Source organism: Ursus maritimus, assembly GCF_017311325.1.
Source record: "Ursus maritimus isolate PB19 chromosome X unlocalized genomic scaffold, ASM1731132v1 scaffold_X1, whole genome shotgun sequence".
Taxonomy (NCBI): domain Eukaryota; kingdom Metazoa; phylum Chordata; class Mammalia; order Carnivora; family Ursidae; genus Ursus; species Ursus maritimus.
The window spans coordinates 9,413,369-9,429,111 of NW_024423319.1; the positions used below are offsets into that span (position 1 = coordinate 9,413,369).

General features: G+C 49.3%; 1 protein-coding gene across 1 annotated transcript; it reads left to right on the forward strand.

Moving 5' to 3' along the window:
* The first annotated feature begins 814 nt into the window (after nucleotides 1–814).
* On the forward strand, nucleotides 815–15,527 carry VGLL1 (vestigial like family member 1). The gene is made up of 3 exons (XM_008701555.2): nucleotides 815–898; nucleotides 5,291–5,517; nucleotides 15,058–15,527. Exons 2-3 carry the CDS (start codon nucleotides 5,316–5,318, stop codon nucleotides 15,525–15,527), a joined length of 672 nt encoding a protein of 223 aa, XP_008699777.2. The 5' UTR covers nucleotides 815–898; nucleotides 5,291–5,315.
* Nucleotides 15,528–15,743: the final 216 nt, after the last annotated feature.

Here is a 15,743-nt window from a genome sequence, read left to right on the forward strand (position 1 = left end):
TTACTACCATCTGCCCGATACATATAGTGGGTACCTGTAACATGAACACCAGGGCATATAAACTGTGCATATTTATTCCACAAAGGCAGACACCTGGTCTGTGTCATTCATGCGAGAACAGAGCTCCCAGAACAGTGCCCGGCACACAGCAGGTGTTTACTAAAAGTTTGTGAAATATTGTTGAAACGGAGAAACGAATGGAGCAAAGAATGGCTCCAGGGTCTGGGACCTGAATGACGGTGTTGCCGACCGGGGTCATCTTGAAGATTTTTCAAGGTGAGAGTCGGGACGCCCTGCTCCAAGCCTCCAGCTGTGGTCCCTGAACTGCTTCATACTGTCGCGGGTTCGGAGACACACTCCCTCCCTCTGGGGCCCACGGAAGCCCGCGACATGTCCAGAATTCTAGGAGTCTGGGCTCCCCTTCTCTTCCCGCGGGGAGAAGGGGAGAAAGTCGTGATGAGCCAAACACGCTTGCCCAGTTCCTGAGAGTGAAGGTGTCATCAGTCTAAGGCTAGCCCCATAACTGACGTTTCAGACATTACTGACTCTGTATGTGGTTTCCGGCAAACAACTGGCAGCCTACTTTAAGACACGATATCACTAAGTGCTTTTTTTTAATGCAAAAAGAAAGAAATAAAAAAGAGCTACCTATTTTCCTCATTCCTGCAGGTGCCCAACCCGAATGACTTGTTGGAGCGCATTTTCTGCATTCTTAATAGATAGCCAGCAGGAAATGCCTCTTATAGCCCGGGCTGGAGGGGTAGAAAGTAGCGAGGGGAGGGTACAAAATCCCCAGCCCCAGCTTCCGCAAGCATTGAGCTGCTCCTAGGTGGGCCCAACCACTCAGCATCACTACACGCCTTTGCTCAGCTATCTCCGTCCATGGTCAGGAATTAAGGTAGGAGAAGCTGGTGATTTCTGGGGGGCAGGGAGGGATGGAGATTCAGCTGGGCAGGAATTGGGGCAGGGGGAGCAGTGAGCATCACGTGCTTTGCTCACCGCGATACAATCTGGTCCCTTTGGGGCTTTCGTTCCAAGTGATCCCTGTGACAACCTCTCTGACACCCCAGCCCACGCCCAAGGTGCTGGGTAGCATTCTGCAGCAGGGTGGTAACCGTGTCCTTGCAGGCAGACTGGTAGAGTTGAGGCCGAACTGCTGGCATTGGATGCCGTGTTAAAATATTGTGCAGACGTTTGGGCATCATTTTGAGGTCGAATTGGAGCGCTAGGTGTCTTTATAGTTTGTGCGTTGGGGAAAGGTTGCAAGGTGCCGTGTACTTTCGTAATTACGCTATTTTAACTGCACAGCTAGCAAAGCTTGACCTCAGGGTTTTGTCTGCAAGGGGCTTTTACCACAAGCCAGGGACTGGGACAGGATCGTCTTCTCCCAGAAAGTCCCCCCCTCTCTTCCCCTCACTGCTGTCCCCTCGGTTCCAGCTTTGCAGCACCCCTTCTCCTAAGCCAGACCCCAGCCAATTCACCCCTGCATCAGGAGACCCCTCGCAGAGGGCTCAGTTGGAGATGGAACTGTCCACGTTTCTGCAGAGGGGGCAGTGAGACGGAGCTCTGCAAAGGCTGTAGCCAATAACGGTTCTCAGAATTTCAGTATCCCCGAGATGCACATCTTCTCCACGGAGGTCTGAGTGCAGCCCGGAGAACTGCTTGAGAGCTCAATCCAGAGAAGTAAGCCTGATTCTCCTTTGGGAGGTGTGTCCGTGTGTTTGGGGAGAGGTCGCCCTTGTACCTTAATCAGGATCCCAGTTGCCTAAGGTCTGATCCCTCCGAGGTGATGGGGATGAGACAGTGCTTCTGACTTTTTCCCTCTCGAACCTTTCCTGGCTGTGGCCAGTAGCCTGTGGTCTCTGTGGTCCTTACCCGAGAAGACTAGGAGCAATCTCCATGGCCCTGATGTCCCAAAGGTCTGGTCGGCTGCCTTCCTTGTAACTTCAAGGGGGACTCCTCTACGATAGATTTGCAAAACTGTGTTAAGCCTGAGCCTAGAGAAGTGGCCACTGGCATCTCCAGGGGTAAAACTGTGAGTCTTCCAAAGGTGCTAAGCAGCCCTTGCAAGCAGAGGCTCTAAGGAGAAGCCCGGAGGGAGGGAGTGGACAGATGTTTTGTCTGCGGTCCCTAAAGGAAACCAGATGGCCGGCTTACGGCCTGGCTCAAGCCTCCCTAGAGATCAGAAGTCCAGCCTTCACATTTGATAAATGGGGAAACTGGAGCTCATGGAGGGGTTCTGTGAGTCCCACCGGGTAGACAGCAAGGGATGGTGGGGAAAGGACAGACCTTGAAGCCGGAGAGCCCTGGGTTCAAATTCCAGCTCGGCTCCCACCTAGCTGTGTGGCATGGGCAGTTCATCTCACTTTCTGGGCCCCAATTTGCTCATCTATAAAACGGGGCTAATACTACCTACGTTGAGAGTTGTAAAGACTAGAGAAAATATGCATAGAGCTTCTGGCACAGAGGCGGTATTTTGTAAACTGTAGCTTTAGGAAAAGGGCTGGCTCCAACATTTATCATTATTTTATAATTTGTAACACCTCCACTTTCTTTTTTCTTTTTTGGCTGTGTCTGGGAGGTAGATTTGACGTATGACTGTGTAAATTTCAGGGGTTACATGTTAGTTTGATAAATTTATGTATTGTAACATGATTGCCATTATAGTGATAATTAGCACCTCTATCACCTCGAATAATTATCCTTTCTTTTGAGTAGCTTGAATAACTTAGTCCTAGTCTCTTTGCAAGTTGGGGGAGTGTGCTGCTGTACTGTGCCTTGGATCTCAAGGGCTTATTTACTGCTTGTGACATTGTACCCTGAACAACACCTGCCCAGTCCCCCCCAGCCCCCAGCCCCCGGTAACCACCATTTTATTCTGTTTCTAGGAGTTGAACTTTTTAAAATTCCACGCGGAAAATACATGGGTTTGAGTTGCGTGGGTCCACTGACGCGAATGTTTTTACAGTGCAGTGCTGTACGTGTATTTTCTCTTCCTTAGGATTTTTTTGCGTTTCTTTTCTCTAGCTTACTTTATTGTAAGAATACAGCGTATAATACGTATTCAAAATGTGTGTTAATTGACTATGTTGTTGGTAAGACTTCCGGTCAACAGTAGGCTGTTAGTAGTTAAGCAGTCAAGTTATATGCAGATTAACTCCAAGAAGCTGGATATAGAGCATGTGGTTTTGTTTCTTAAATCGAGAAACAACTTACCTTTAGTGACATGCGCAGATCTTAAGAAGCATACAGTTTGATGAGTTCTGACAGATGTTGCCAACACCGCGGGGAGTTCCTCCCTCCCCTCCCCATTTCTGCCCCACTGCCAGCCACTGTTCTGATTTCTGTCCCCACAGTTTGTTTGTGCCTGTCCCGTGTAAGTGGAATCCTATAATCTGTGGTCTTTTGTGTCTGGCTTTTTTTCCGCCCAACATGATGTTTTCGTGATTCACCCATGCTGTTGGGTAGATTGGTAGGTTGTTCCTCTTTATTGCTGAATGACAGTCCATTCTGTGACAGTGCCACAGCTCGTGTATTCATCCTCTCGATGATGGGCATTTGGCTCGTTTCCACTTTTTGGCTACTTTAGACAAAGCCGCTGTGAACCACATGGACGAGGCTTTGTGCGGACATACGTTTTCGTTTCTCTTGATTGTACGTGCCTAGAAGTAGGATTGCTGGGCCATATATAAGCGTGTGTTTCCCTTGAGAAGAAACTGCCCAACAGAGTGGCTGTTTGCATGGCTTTGGGAATAAGGATGCAATGGATTCATTTTTCAGGTGGTGCCTGGTTCTGTTTAGCACGGCTGTCGACCAGGGGAAACAGTGATGTGCTTAATGGAAGGCTTCTGGAGATGGCAGAATGCAATGATGGCTGGGGCCAGAATGAGTCTGAAAGGAGACCTTTTTAGAAGGGCCCCCTGCTCGCTGCCAGATTCCTTCTTGACATTTCTAGCAGGACCATGAAAGAATAGGCTGCAGAATTCATATTCTCCAACCTCTTATTTTTACCCAAGAGGAATCTGAATCCAGAGAGGCTATGTGCTCTCCCCAACATCACACAGCTGAGGAAAACCCCAGGTCCTCTGACTCCTAATTGGTCTGATTTCCTTGCATTGTGCTTTCTCTGCATGAAATGCAACTCAGGCATTCAGCCAATTGTTTACTGACCTACTTATGCTAGGTGCTAGGGATAAAGAAATGAATAAAAAGGCCCCCCCCATCAAGGACTAGAGAGGAACAGAGACTATTAAACTCTAAACAACTGCATTAGATTCCCAAGAACGAATAAAAGTGCCATTAGCCAGAGCACGCTGCCAAGTCCGGTCGGGTGGCTAAAGTTAAAGAAGCTTCTGGACAGGCTACTTCTAGTAAAGAGATGCTGTGCGGCCTTCCTTTACGGTGTGCCTGGTCCTGACTTTGGTGCATGAGGACAGCCCCTGCTCTAAAGGAGCTCGCGGTTAGGATGCTGTGATGGAGGCCAAGTTTAAGGCAACTCGGCCAACAGCAATTGCGCGCCGACTCCGTCTCAGGCTCTGTTCTAGGTGCGGAGGATACGGCGGTGAACAGGGTTGACAATCGGACAATCTTCCAGGAACTTTGCACCCATGTTGCCACATATATTAGCGTAGAAAACGTTGGGTTTTGAGATCTGTATTTGGTTCAGAATGTGTCTGTCTGGAGGCCTTAGGCCTCGTGTCGTTTGTAATTGGCCGTTCCTGGCGTGGGGTTGGGGGGTGGGGGTAGGACACCATCGGAGGCGGATGGCCGGCAACAGCGGAGTCTGAGAATTTGATGTGTCTTATTCTCGCACGCAAGGGGTCAAGATGGAGAGCAATGTTTGTTACGGAAAGTGAAGTCGGGGACTAACCACTAGATGGCTTAGTCAAGTTCTCCAGGGGTGCCCAGGCCTTTGTCCAGGGGCATCTACGTGCAGTTCTGGGTCAGTCTTGGCTCATTTGGTTTTGGAAGAGGAAGGCACTTCCCCAGAAGTCAAGTTACCCTTTTGTCCTCCATGCCTTTTTTTTCTTTAAACTTCCCGCTGTTCTTCTACGTGGGTCGTCAGATGATAATTCTCCTGTGTGATTCTTGAGGGCCCCTTCGGCACCTCGTAGAGCTCTGTCTTGTTCCCAGAACATCGATCGGACGAGGCTCCTGACCTGGTCCTCAGTGGCTCCCTGGAACGGCAGTGAGACCTGGTACTGCTTGCCCCCAAAGCGCCTCTCATTCAAACTATAGCCAAGCCACCTGGAAAATAGAGCGCCAGTAACATTTTGTGTTCGATCCGCAGCTGTCCCCTGCCGGTGTTGCTCACCATGGAAGAGATGGGGAAGACTGGTGTCCAGCTGCAGAAACCTGTAAAGACTGAGTGGAATTCCCGGTGTGTCCTGTTCACCTATTTCCAGGGGGACATCGGCAGCGTAGTGGACGAACACTTCTCCAGAGCTCTGAGCAATATCAAGAGCCCCCAGGCATGGAGCCCCTTGAACCAGAGCTCAGATGTGATCCTGAGGAATGGTGAGCATGTTGGGAGGGGGGAGGCTGGAATTCTCAATCCAGGCGATCACGGAAAGAGCAGTTCTCCCATGCCCTGGATGCACTGGCGGGTGTATGTATTTGCGGAAGGCAAGTCACACTGTAAGTGAGAAGCTGCACCCATTTCTTGGAAGTTTAGTGTGAAAATCAACACTGTAATCCAGCTAGTTCACCTATTTCATTATTTCCTTAATCCAGTGCTGGGTTCACTGCTTAGTACACTGTAAGAGCGCCATGACGGTTCACCATGACTAGGCTTTATTATTTATTTCTTTATTTTAAAGATTTTATTTATTTATTTGTCAGAGAGAGAGCAGGCGAGCACAAGCGGGGGGAGCGGCAGGCAGAGGGAGAAGCAGGTTCCCCGCTGAGCAAGGAGCCCAATGCGAGACTCAAACCCAAGACCCTGGGGTCATGACCTGAGCCGAAGGCAGACGCTTCACCGACTGAGCCCCCCAGGCGTCCCAGCCTTTATTATTTATTATTATGATTATGACTACTGCTCCTACTACTGGCCTGACAGTGTGTCCTGGGAAGGTGCACCCAGCCTCCTTTCAGCTAATAGCGGATGATCCGCTGAGCAAGGGCAGGGCTCCAGAGAAGTCCACGGAGAGTCTCGCCGCACCTCTCTCCCCGCCCTTAACAGCATCGGGCCGTCAATTGCACACACTGTTTGGTAATTTTTTAAAAAATAAGCATTCCTGGGGCGCCTGGGTGGCTCAGGCGGTTTAACGTCCGACTCTTGGTTTTGGCTCAGGTCATGATCTCAGGGTCATGAGGTCAAGGGCCGAGTTGGGCTCTGTGCTCAGTGCAGAGTCTGCTTGGGATTCTCTCTCCCCCTCCCTCTGCCCGCCCACTCCACTCGTGTGCGCTTTCTCTCTCTAAAATAAATAAATAAATAAATAAATAAATAAGCATGCTTACATCTCCAAACAAGTATTTCAGGAAAGCTGTGTCAAAGAGTTCTCATCAGAATACCCAGGTTTGGGGAAAGCTATAAAAATTAAGCTTGCAGGGCTGTTAGTAGGACTTTCGTGGACCCTAGCCACTTCTGACTCTATGGGCTTCTTCCTCAGTACAGCTATGAAAGAGGACATCTTGTGAGTGCACTGGTATAAAAACAACTTTAATCCAGGCTGGATTCATTTTTATGTATTCATTATTTTGTTATATTCGTTTTTCTTCGAATTTAAAAGATGTTAAAACATTTTCATGGGCCCCTAAAAGTATCTGTGGGCCCCAGGCACCGTACCTGCGGTGCCTCATGGAGAAGTCACCCTCACCAGATGGTTGGGAGTCCGTCCGCCATTTTGAAATGTGCAATAGACCAGGGTCTGGTTGATTTTAAGAACTCTCTGTTGTAGTTGCCCAGCACCCACGTTGAATGCCTGGCCCCCACTGGAGGATGTACATGCCTCCAAAGGGTTGTTCACTTTGTGCAAAGATGCCAAGTGGGGGACGTCTGCCTGTGGGGGAAGATCTCCCCTCTTTTCAGGAGCCATTGTTCCGGCTTTGCTCTTTGGGCCTGGACGGGGAGTTGGTGTATATCTGACGTAGTCACCTTTGCAGAATTTACTTCTGTCCTAGAAATCATTTTTCCAGTCAGGTGACGAGATTTTCGGAGACTCTTGTGAGTTAAGTAAACATGTGGAAGGGGATGTGGTAGCAGTAGACAGAGGAAACGATGTAGGGTTTGCAGTTACAATGGGCACAATGGAGGGTGGGGTGGTGATGGCCAAGAGCGCATTGAGTACTTCGGAGCAGGAGCAGGAATGACTGATTGAGTCATTTGGGGAATTAACGTGTAGTAAGAGCTGATAAATGGAATAAGTGGGTTTCGGAGGATCTAATCGGCTCCTTGGAAGAGTCAAAACCCCAAGCTCTTCATGCATGGATTTCACATGCATGGACCTTGGCTATTTGGCTTTGATCGACTTCTGAACACGTTGGCTTGGATTCATTATAATCATTCCCTTGTAAGCGCCATCTACCTATAGTCCCTCACGTCCTCCGTCCCGCTTGCCTGATAAAACCCAGCCTGAAATAAAACCAACTCTTGGCCTCTTGCCCCATTTCATAGCAAGACTCAAAAATGGCACCCTTGCACACTCTGTCCTCTTCCTCTCCTGCTCTTTGGAACTCACTCCACTCAGGCTTTCACCCTTATCACTCCTTAACCACTCTCATCAAGGTTAGCCAGTGACCTCCACTTGCCAAATCAATGGTCTTTCCCTGTCTCCATCTTTTTTTGACCTGTCAGCAACATTGGCTGCAGTTAGTTGCTCCCCCCTCTTAGAAATGCCTCCTTCCTTGGATCTCATAACATCACATTCTCTTGGTTTTCCGCCTTCCTCCCAGGTTACTACTCCTTGGTCTCTTTTGCTGGATGTCCTCTTCTCTTCAGCTTCTAAATGTTTGGAGGCCCCAGTGTTCGGATCTCGGACAATTTGTTTATCTACACTCACACCCTAAGGGATCTCTTCTGTCTCTTGGTCTTAAGTACCATCTGTATCAATTCCAAATGCATTTACCTCCATCCCAGACTGCATTTCAGTCCTGTCTATCCAGCTGCCTACTTGATCCCTTCACATGTCTACTAGGAATCACAAACAATGAGTGTCAGGTTGAGCTCTTACTCTCCTCCCCGAGCTGCTCTGTCCACTGTCTCCCCGTCTCAATATACGGCAGCTGCATCCTTCCAGTTAACTGGAAGTCATGTTTAACTCCTCTCTTCATCCCCTACCCCATGCCCAGCCCTTTGAAAAATTCTGTCCGTTTTACCTTCAAAATATATCCAAGTTCTGACCACGTCTCCCCACCTCTGCTGCTATCATCTTGGTCCAGGAAACCGTCATCTCACCCCTGGATTTTGGCAGTAGCTTCCTGACTGGTCTCCTTGCTTCCACCTTTGTTCCCCTTCTTTCTGTTCTCAAGATAGCTGTCAGAACAATACCACTAAATGGAAAGTCTCATCCTATGTCTCTTCTGGTCAGAACCCTCCAGGAGCTTCTCGTCTCACTTGGAATCAAATCCAAAGTCTTGCACGGGGCCCCGTTTTCATTCTGATTTCATATCCTACCACCCCCACCTCATGTAATCCAATCTAGCCTCCTCCTATTTGTAGAACATGTCAAGTATGATCCTACCTCAGGCCCTTTGCACCTCCCCACCCCTCTCCCTGAAATGCTCTTTCCCCAGATAACTGCATGACTTCCCCCTTTTCTCCATTCAGGTCTCCATCGGAATGTCCCCTCTCCAGCCAGGCCCTCTCCGCACAACCTCCTTTAAAAATAAGAACACTCCCCCACCGTCACCCTCTGTCTTCTTACACTATTTTATTTTATTTTTTTTAGCATTTGTCACCACCGGGCATATTATATATTTATGTATTTTCTTTCTTATCTCCTCCCATCCTCTAAACTCTGAATTCCGTGGCAGCAGGGACTCCGTTAATTGCTACTTCCCCAGTACCTAGCCCAAAGCCTGACACACGGAAGGTGCACAGTCAAATATTGCTTGAATGAATGAAATCGTGATTCAGATCACAGGGTACTGATGTCTGCCACGGATGGAGTCGCCGAAGAGAGTGTGGTGTATGGTTTATTAACCATGTGATCTCAGGGCACATCACTCCCTCTATCTGTGCCTCAGCTTCCTCCTCTCTAAAGCTGGGTATTATTCAACTATAGGAGGAGTCCGTGAGATCATGCGTGTCCACTGGCACGCAGTGCCATGTAGGTGTTCGTTATGTTTGTGTGGTGGGTATGAAAGCTTGGCGTATTGAGTGGCTAGGGCGGATATGGGGGCCTGCGTTCAAAACACTAGGATCACAGAGCAGCAGGCCTCTTCTGGAAGACTGTGAGTTTTCTAGGGGGCTTCTGCCATGTAGCAGCTGTATGGTTTCCTATGCCTTCTGACTTCTTTCTATTCTGGGACACCCCTGTGCATGAAGGGAACTGGGACGTGGCCCTGTTTCTTGCCCAAGCCAACCTTCCCAGGCCAGACAGAACGGCAGCCATCTTTTCCGCTTACCTTCTTGGTTGCATTTACCCTGTGGGAATCTCATGGGTCCCTTGACTGTGAAGATGTCTTCCTCACAGAGTGTGGGGCAGGCAGGGCAAAAGTTGGTCCAGCTGACTGAGCAAAGGAAGGCCTGTCTTCCTCAAGTCCTCTCATCACGGTTAAGAATCAAGTTTCTCAGAGGCTCTGCTGCCTCTCGGGAGGCCCCCGTGAAAGAAGGCCAGTCCCCCAGTGGTTCTCACAAGAGGTGTTATGTGAGAGCCCCGCAGCAGCTTCGGAAATGGTGGGAAATCCATAAAGTGGCCTTTCATTACTGACCGTTAGCAGCCTCTCAGTCCCTGCAGGCCAGCCCCAGGCCGCCAAGCCCTGGCTGAACCATGCCCAGCAGAACAGGCTCCCATTCACAGGCTCCCGTTACGGACTCGGCCACTTTCTAAGGGCGCTCTGTCAAGCCAAATATGCAAAGCCCAAACACAGAGGCCCATGTGGCTAGGAAATGCCATCGAATTTGCTGGCTGTTTTTCCCAAATCCAAATTATTTTTTTATTTACTTATGTATATTTTATACTGGCTGGACTTTAGAAAAGAAAACACAGGCTGGAGGCATTTTTGAATGATCTCCCTTTTTAAAGGACATTGAGGATTTCAGAGTAGGTAACCAGGGAAGCTTCAGTAGTTGCCACTTCCGGGGGGGGGGGACAGGGTCCGGATGCACATCCCACTCCATGGTCCTCCCCCCGCCACGGGAAAGGGCTGCGTGAGAAGGTGAATGAGCACCCAGAGGTCTTCTGTAGTGAGACCCAAAAGATCATACCTCCTCTCTCCCCTCAACCATAATCCAGTGAGGGTGGGGGAGAAACACTGGGGTTTTTGTTTTGTTTTGTTTTTTGAGTGTGAATATCCATTTGAAATAGAGTCATGTTAGTTGTTCCTGGCTCCCGTGAACACTGATAACTTCGTGTCTTTCTTTCCAGTGAGGGAGAGGAATCCACACCAACATAGAGTGAGCTCCCACTGGATGCGAGACCCCATGCTCCAGTGACTGTAGGCACTTCAGTCCTCAAAGGCCACTGAGATTTCGGAAGGTCAAAGATAGGCAAACTGAATATGGTGTCAGAAAACAGGAGAGCCGTTACCTCTAGGGAGGTGGGCTCCTGGGATGGTGGCCATGTTCTGTTCCTTGATCTGGGTGCTTGTTACCTAGTTCGTGAACATTCCCCCAGCGGCACACGGGCACATTCTCCTGCATGCCTGTTGTATTTCCCAAAGCCACTTTACAAGGGGTATTAATAGCCTCACTTCACGGAGGAGGAAGCGCAGCCCAGGTAGGGTTAAACGTTGAGATGGGTCATACAGCCAGTGAGGGCTAGAGATTGAAACCCAGGGCCATCGGACTCTACTAGTCCACTGTCCCGCCTTTGTAGACCCTCCTGACAGCACTCCAGTGAGAGGGCTAATACGCAGGACTATCGCTAATGCTGTTGACAATGGCTAAGAATTCTGGAGCACATCCTGTGTGCGGGGCCCTTTGCTGGGGGCTCCCACATGGATTAGCTCATTGAATCCTCACACCAGCTAGTGGTTAACTCTCACTGTGCCCATTATCCTGGGAAGGAAACTGAGGCTCAGAGAGCCAAATGACTTGTCCAAGATTCCACCGCCAATAAGGGGTGGCTCTTCGAGACCAGGGCAGTTTGACTCCGATCCTGAGCTCTTAGACACTTTCAAATACTGCATTTCATCTTCCTTTTCATCTGGGCAGAGTCTCTGGATAATCAGCAAAAGACTGGTACCCTGGGGAGGTGACGGTAAAGGAAGGAGTGGGACTGAGCAGGCCACCCTAGCGCCTTGGAACAGGACCGTGTCCTGTAAGCTGTCCTTCTGTCCCCGGTGTTGTTTCAACCTCGGCTAATACAAACAATATCCTCTTTGTTTCTGGGGTGAATGAATAAGAGGCCAGTGCCACTAGCCAAGAAGACCGAGAAGGGAGAGTCAGTGCGCACAGATCGGACAGGCCGAAGGTTGGACTGTCACGGTGCAAGATGTGAGTGTGTTCGGAGGGTGCTTGGTCTTAACTTCGTCATAAAGCATGATTTGTATTAAAGGCAGAGACAGAGAGAGGGGAGGCGGACGAGAAGCAAGGATGGGTGGAAGGAAAGCCACCATTATGCATTGCTCTTTTACAATTGCGACTCTGATTCAATGAGTGAAGTAGCTTCCTCAGTTTTTACTTAAAAAAAAATAACTTTTTTTAATCACAAAAGTACTGTTATTTTTTGAAAATTAGAAAACGAAGATAAGCATTCAGGACATAAGCACATGTGTATCTATGCATACATGCTAAGTTTTACACTGTAACATCATTTTGTATTTAAGTCGTGTATGTGTGTATTTATATATATATATATATATACACACCTGTATATATACATATATATGTGTGTGTGTGTGTGTATCCCAGGACCCCAAGATCATGACCTGAGCCAAAGGCAGCCGCTTAACTGAGCCCCCCAGGTGCCCCTACAATATCATTTTAATGGCTCCAGAGTATCCTTTTCATAGATGCACCAAATCTGTTACACTTTTGGACATCAGGTTGTTGCCAATTTTTCACTATATTATAAATATCCTTTTGAAAACCCTCGGAGCTACGTTTTTGTACACATCATTGATTATATCTCTCAGTTGTTATAAGGGGAATGACTGGATCAAAGGGTGCGTACAAATAGCCCCCAGAAACGAAATGCCATCTGCCACCATCCAGCCCCCCGTGTGTGAGAGCACCCAGTTCACTGCATTCTCTGCAGTCCCGGGGAGGCAGAGCTGCTAAGGGCATGAGGTTTGCAATCAGCCAGCCAGAGCGTTTGCCAACTGCGTGGCCTTAGGCGAGTTACCTGAGCCACTCCAAGTCTTTATTTTGTCATCTGGGTCGCCATGAGGATCACGTGAGCTCACGCGGGCAGAATGCTAAGCGAAGCGCCTGGCCCCTAATAAGCGCTCAGGAAACAAAACTTGTGGATTTGCGATCGCTCCTACCCGCGTCTGGCGTATCAAATCCTGGAAATGGACACGCGCTGAGCAATGGCTTCTGAAAATTCTCTCCTGCAAGTACTGTCTACACCACCCGCCCTCCATACCTGCCCTCGAGTGCTGCTGCTGCTGCTGCGGGCTCTTGCGCTCAGCCCCGGGCTCTCCCCTTCCCCAGCACTGTCTGAGGCTAGGACGGGACTGAGAGGCACGGTCTAGATGCTCAGAGTTGGGGTACATGGGATGGAAGCCTTCTGTATCCCTACTGAAAGGAAGATCCAGGCGGCCCCAAGAGTCCCAGAACCAAAACGTTCCTGGACTGGTCTCCATTCATTCATGTAGTTTGGGGTTTGATAAAGCAGCAGTCTTCCCTGGGGCTCCCTCTCTCTCATCTCTAGAGGTAACTAAGAGGCGGGGACCTTGGGTAAGAAAGTGTCACCAGGGCCACTTCTAACAGCGGCAGCAGCCACCTCGAGCCAGTCAGGGCTGTGGCTTAGAATGCCTTCACGGTTGACAGGGTAGGTGAGTGTGGTTGCAGCAAAGAGTGCCCCCCAAAAAATTCAGGGTCTCCACTCCACGGGGCACCAACATCCAAGTCTGCTCTGGAAAGATGGCTTTCCCTAGGTCCCCCAGGATCCACTATGGGTTTGCTGTGAATTTGGGATTTGGGACACTGCCTCCCCCCATGCTGCCATCCAAACTGTGCTCTGGTGCAGTCAGTGACCAGATGGGCCTTGGACATTTTGATTGGAAAATTCTGGAAGGCCTAAAAAAAAAAAAAAAAACAGAAAAGAAAAGAAAATTCTGGAACGGAAACATTTAAAGGAAATACTCAAAAGCCACTGGGGTCCTGCCTTGTCTATTTCAAGCATTCAGTCTCTAGGTCATATGTATGAAACCTGTAAGGCCAGTTCAGATGGCAACTGCCCGCTTGTCGGGCTACACATTGTTTCTAACTTGTGCTCAGAACACGTAGTACACTTATTCAACGTGAAGCACGCCTCGCGATTATACTAAGTCAGCTTAATCACTCTCTTTGTGCTGCACAGTGCCCTGAATGGCTACCGGTCTGCAGATACCAATTCTCAAAAAGTAGCATTCATCCCCAAGAACAAATCTTAGTATGTTTCCTTGCCCTTGGTTTCATTAAAAGAGGCCAACCGTCGCCCCCCGCTCATTGCGAGCAATGTGAAATGTTGGGTAGAATATTTGTGCCACATAGGTTTGGACTTCTTTTGCTCTTCTGTGTATTACATGAAAAGCTATGATGGGAGGGCGAGCGGAGGGAGGGAGGGGGGGCGGGCGGGCGGGCGCTCCGGTGTCGCTGTGCAGACCACTCAAGACGCTTTTATCTTGTACAAAATCCAGGCAAGTGGAACATTCGGGAGAGCTGGGAGAGGCACACATGGACTGGGGGGGAAGGGGGGGAGGGGACCAGACAGTCTCTCCAGCCCTCCAATCTTCCTTTGTCTCCACGCCCACGCCCCCCTTCATTATCTTGGATAGATGAGAGGCTCTAGGCTTTAAGCACCATCTGCCGGAGCTCTCTCCCTCCTCCCCTCTCGCCTGAGTGGGTGTTGCGAATGGGGAAAACATCCATCCATGTCATGAGCTGCCCTAGACTTTTCGAACACTCAGATTCAGCTGCTACCCTAGGCACAGTTAGAATAGCATCTATGAGACCAAAGGAGACCCCCCCCCCCAGCTAGTCCACAAGAACTTTGTGAGAAGAAACTGAGTCACTGCTTGACCTGGAGCACGTTTTTTTTTGCTTTTGCAGAACGAGGTCCAAGCAATCCCTTCCCTACCCGTCACTTCTTGCTGCAGCTCAGATCCCTGTTTGACTGATCTGCTTTGCTAACTTGGTCCGGTCTTAGCGTCCCCATGCCCCCGATCCCTCTAGAAAATGGGGTTTCGACGCCTAGACTTGGTATGAGTGACTTGGACGCAGGCAAGCGTTAAGCCCTTTATAAAGCCTGTGGAGGTGTCCTTCTCTCTGGTGTATTCAAACCGCGAGCTATGAAATCAAGCCAACCAGCAATGACCGAACACACATCACATGGAATCAAGCAATTGTACTTCTAGAAAAGTTTCCTGGAGGGGCTCATTGGACATGGGTGCAAAGATGTTCATCACGGTGTTGTTAATATAAGTGAATCCCATGCTGGCGCTGGCTCTATTCAGTGCCATGGGAGGGTATTTGCGATATTTTAATGATGCAAAAGCAGCCTTAAAAATCCTATGTGATGTGAAAACCACGTGGACCTGAATAGAAACAAATCCTAGAAAGAAGTATACCTAAAGGTTGTAGTCTGAGTGGGGTTTGTTTTTTGGGGTTTTGGTTGTTTTTTTTTTTTACTTTTTCTACATTTTCTTCACATTAAAAAACAGTCTGTAGTCACCCGAAACAATTAAGCTATTTCCATTTTGAAAGCAATAAACACCTAACATGTCTTGTGAATCTTTCCTTCCCAGATACTGACATGCCTCCAAATCAGTGGCGTTTCTCTTCTCCGTGGACCAAGCCAGAGCCAGAAGCATCTTTTGCATATGGCGCCACCCACTGCGACTTGCACGGGCCCAGTCTCCTGACTCCGGATCAGTACCCAGTGTCCCTGGCAGGGAGCCCCTCCGTTGAGTCTGACGAGCTGTGGCATTACCCCTCCCTAGGCAGCCCCAGCTCCTCAGAGCTTGGCTACCCTCAGGCCTACTCCAGTGGGCACATGGTTCCAGAGCCCCAGCCTGATGAGAAGTACGAGCCCTTCCTAAGTCTCCTCCAACAAGACCGACACCTAGTCCACCCTCCGGAATCGGCAGTGTGGGAGGATTGCAGCTCTGCCCAGGTAGCCAGAAGCGTGGGATTGCTCTGCGACTTGTCCTCCAGCTCAGCCCACGGTAGGGAAATGCCTCTAGATACGTGGAGGATGGCCTCTGATGGGTTGTAGTGGAGAGGGAGTTGGCAATGAGATGGGGTGCTAAGGCTAATTGCTCCCTCTTCAGACATGGGGCTTCCGAGGGATGGAATGTTCTGCTTCGATGTTCTGTAGATCTTCACTAAGCTTCATCAACATTCACAGATTAATGAGTCAGGGTTACAGAGATAGGCTGCCAGATGGACTTGGCCCCGGATATTCACCCCAGTCTGTTGACTTAGACTTATT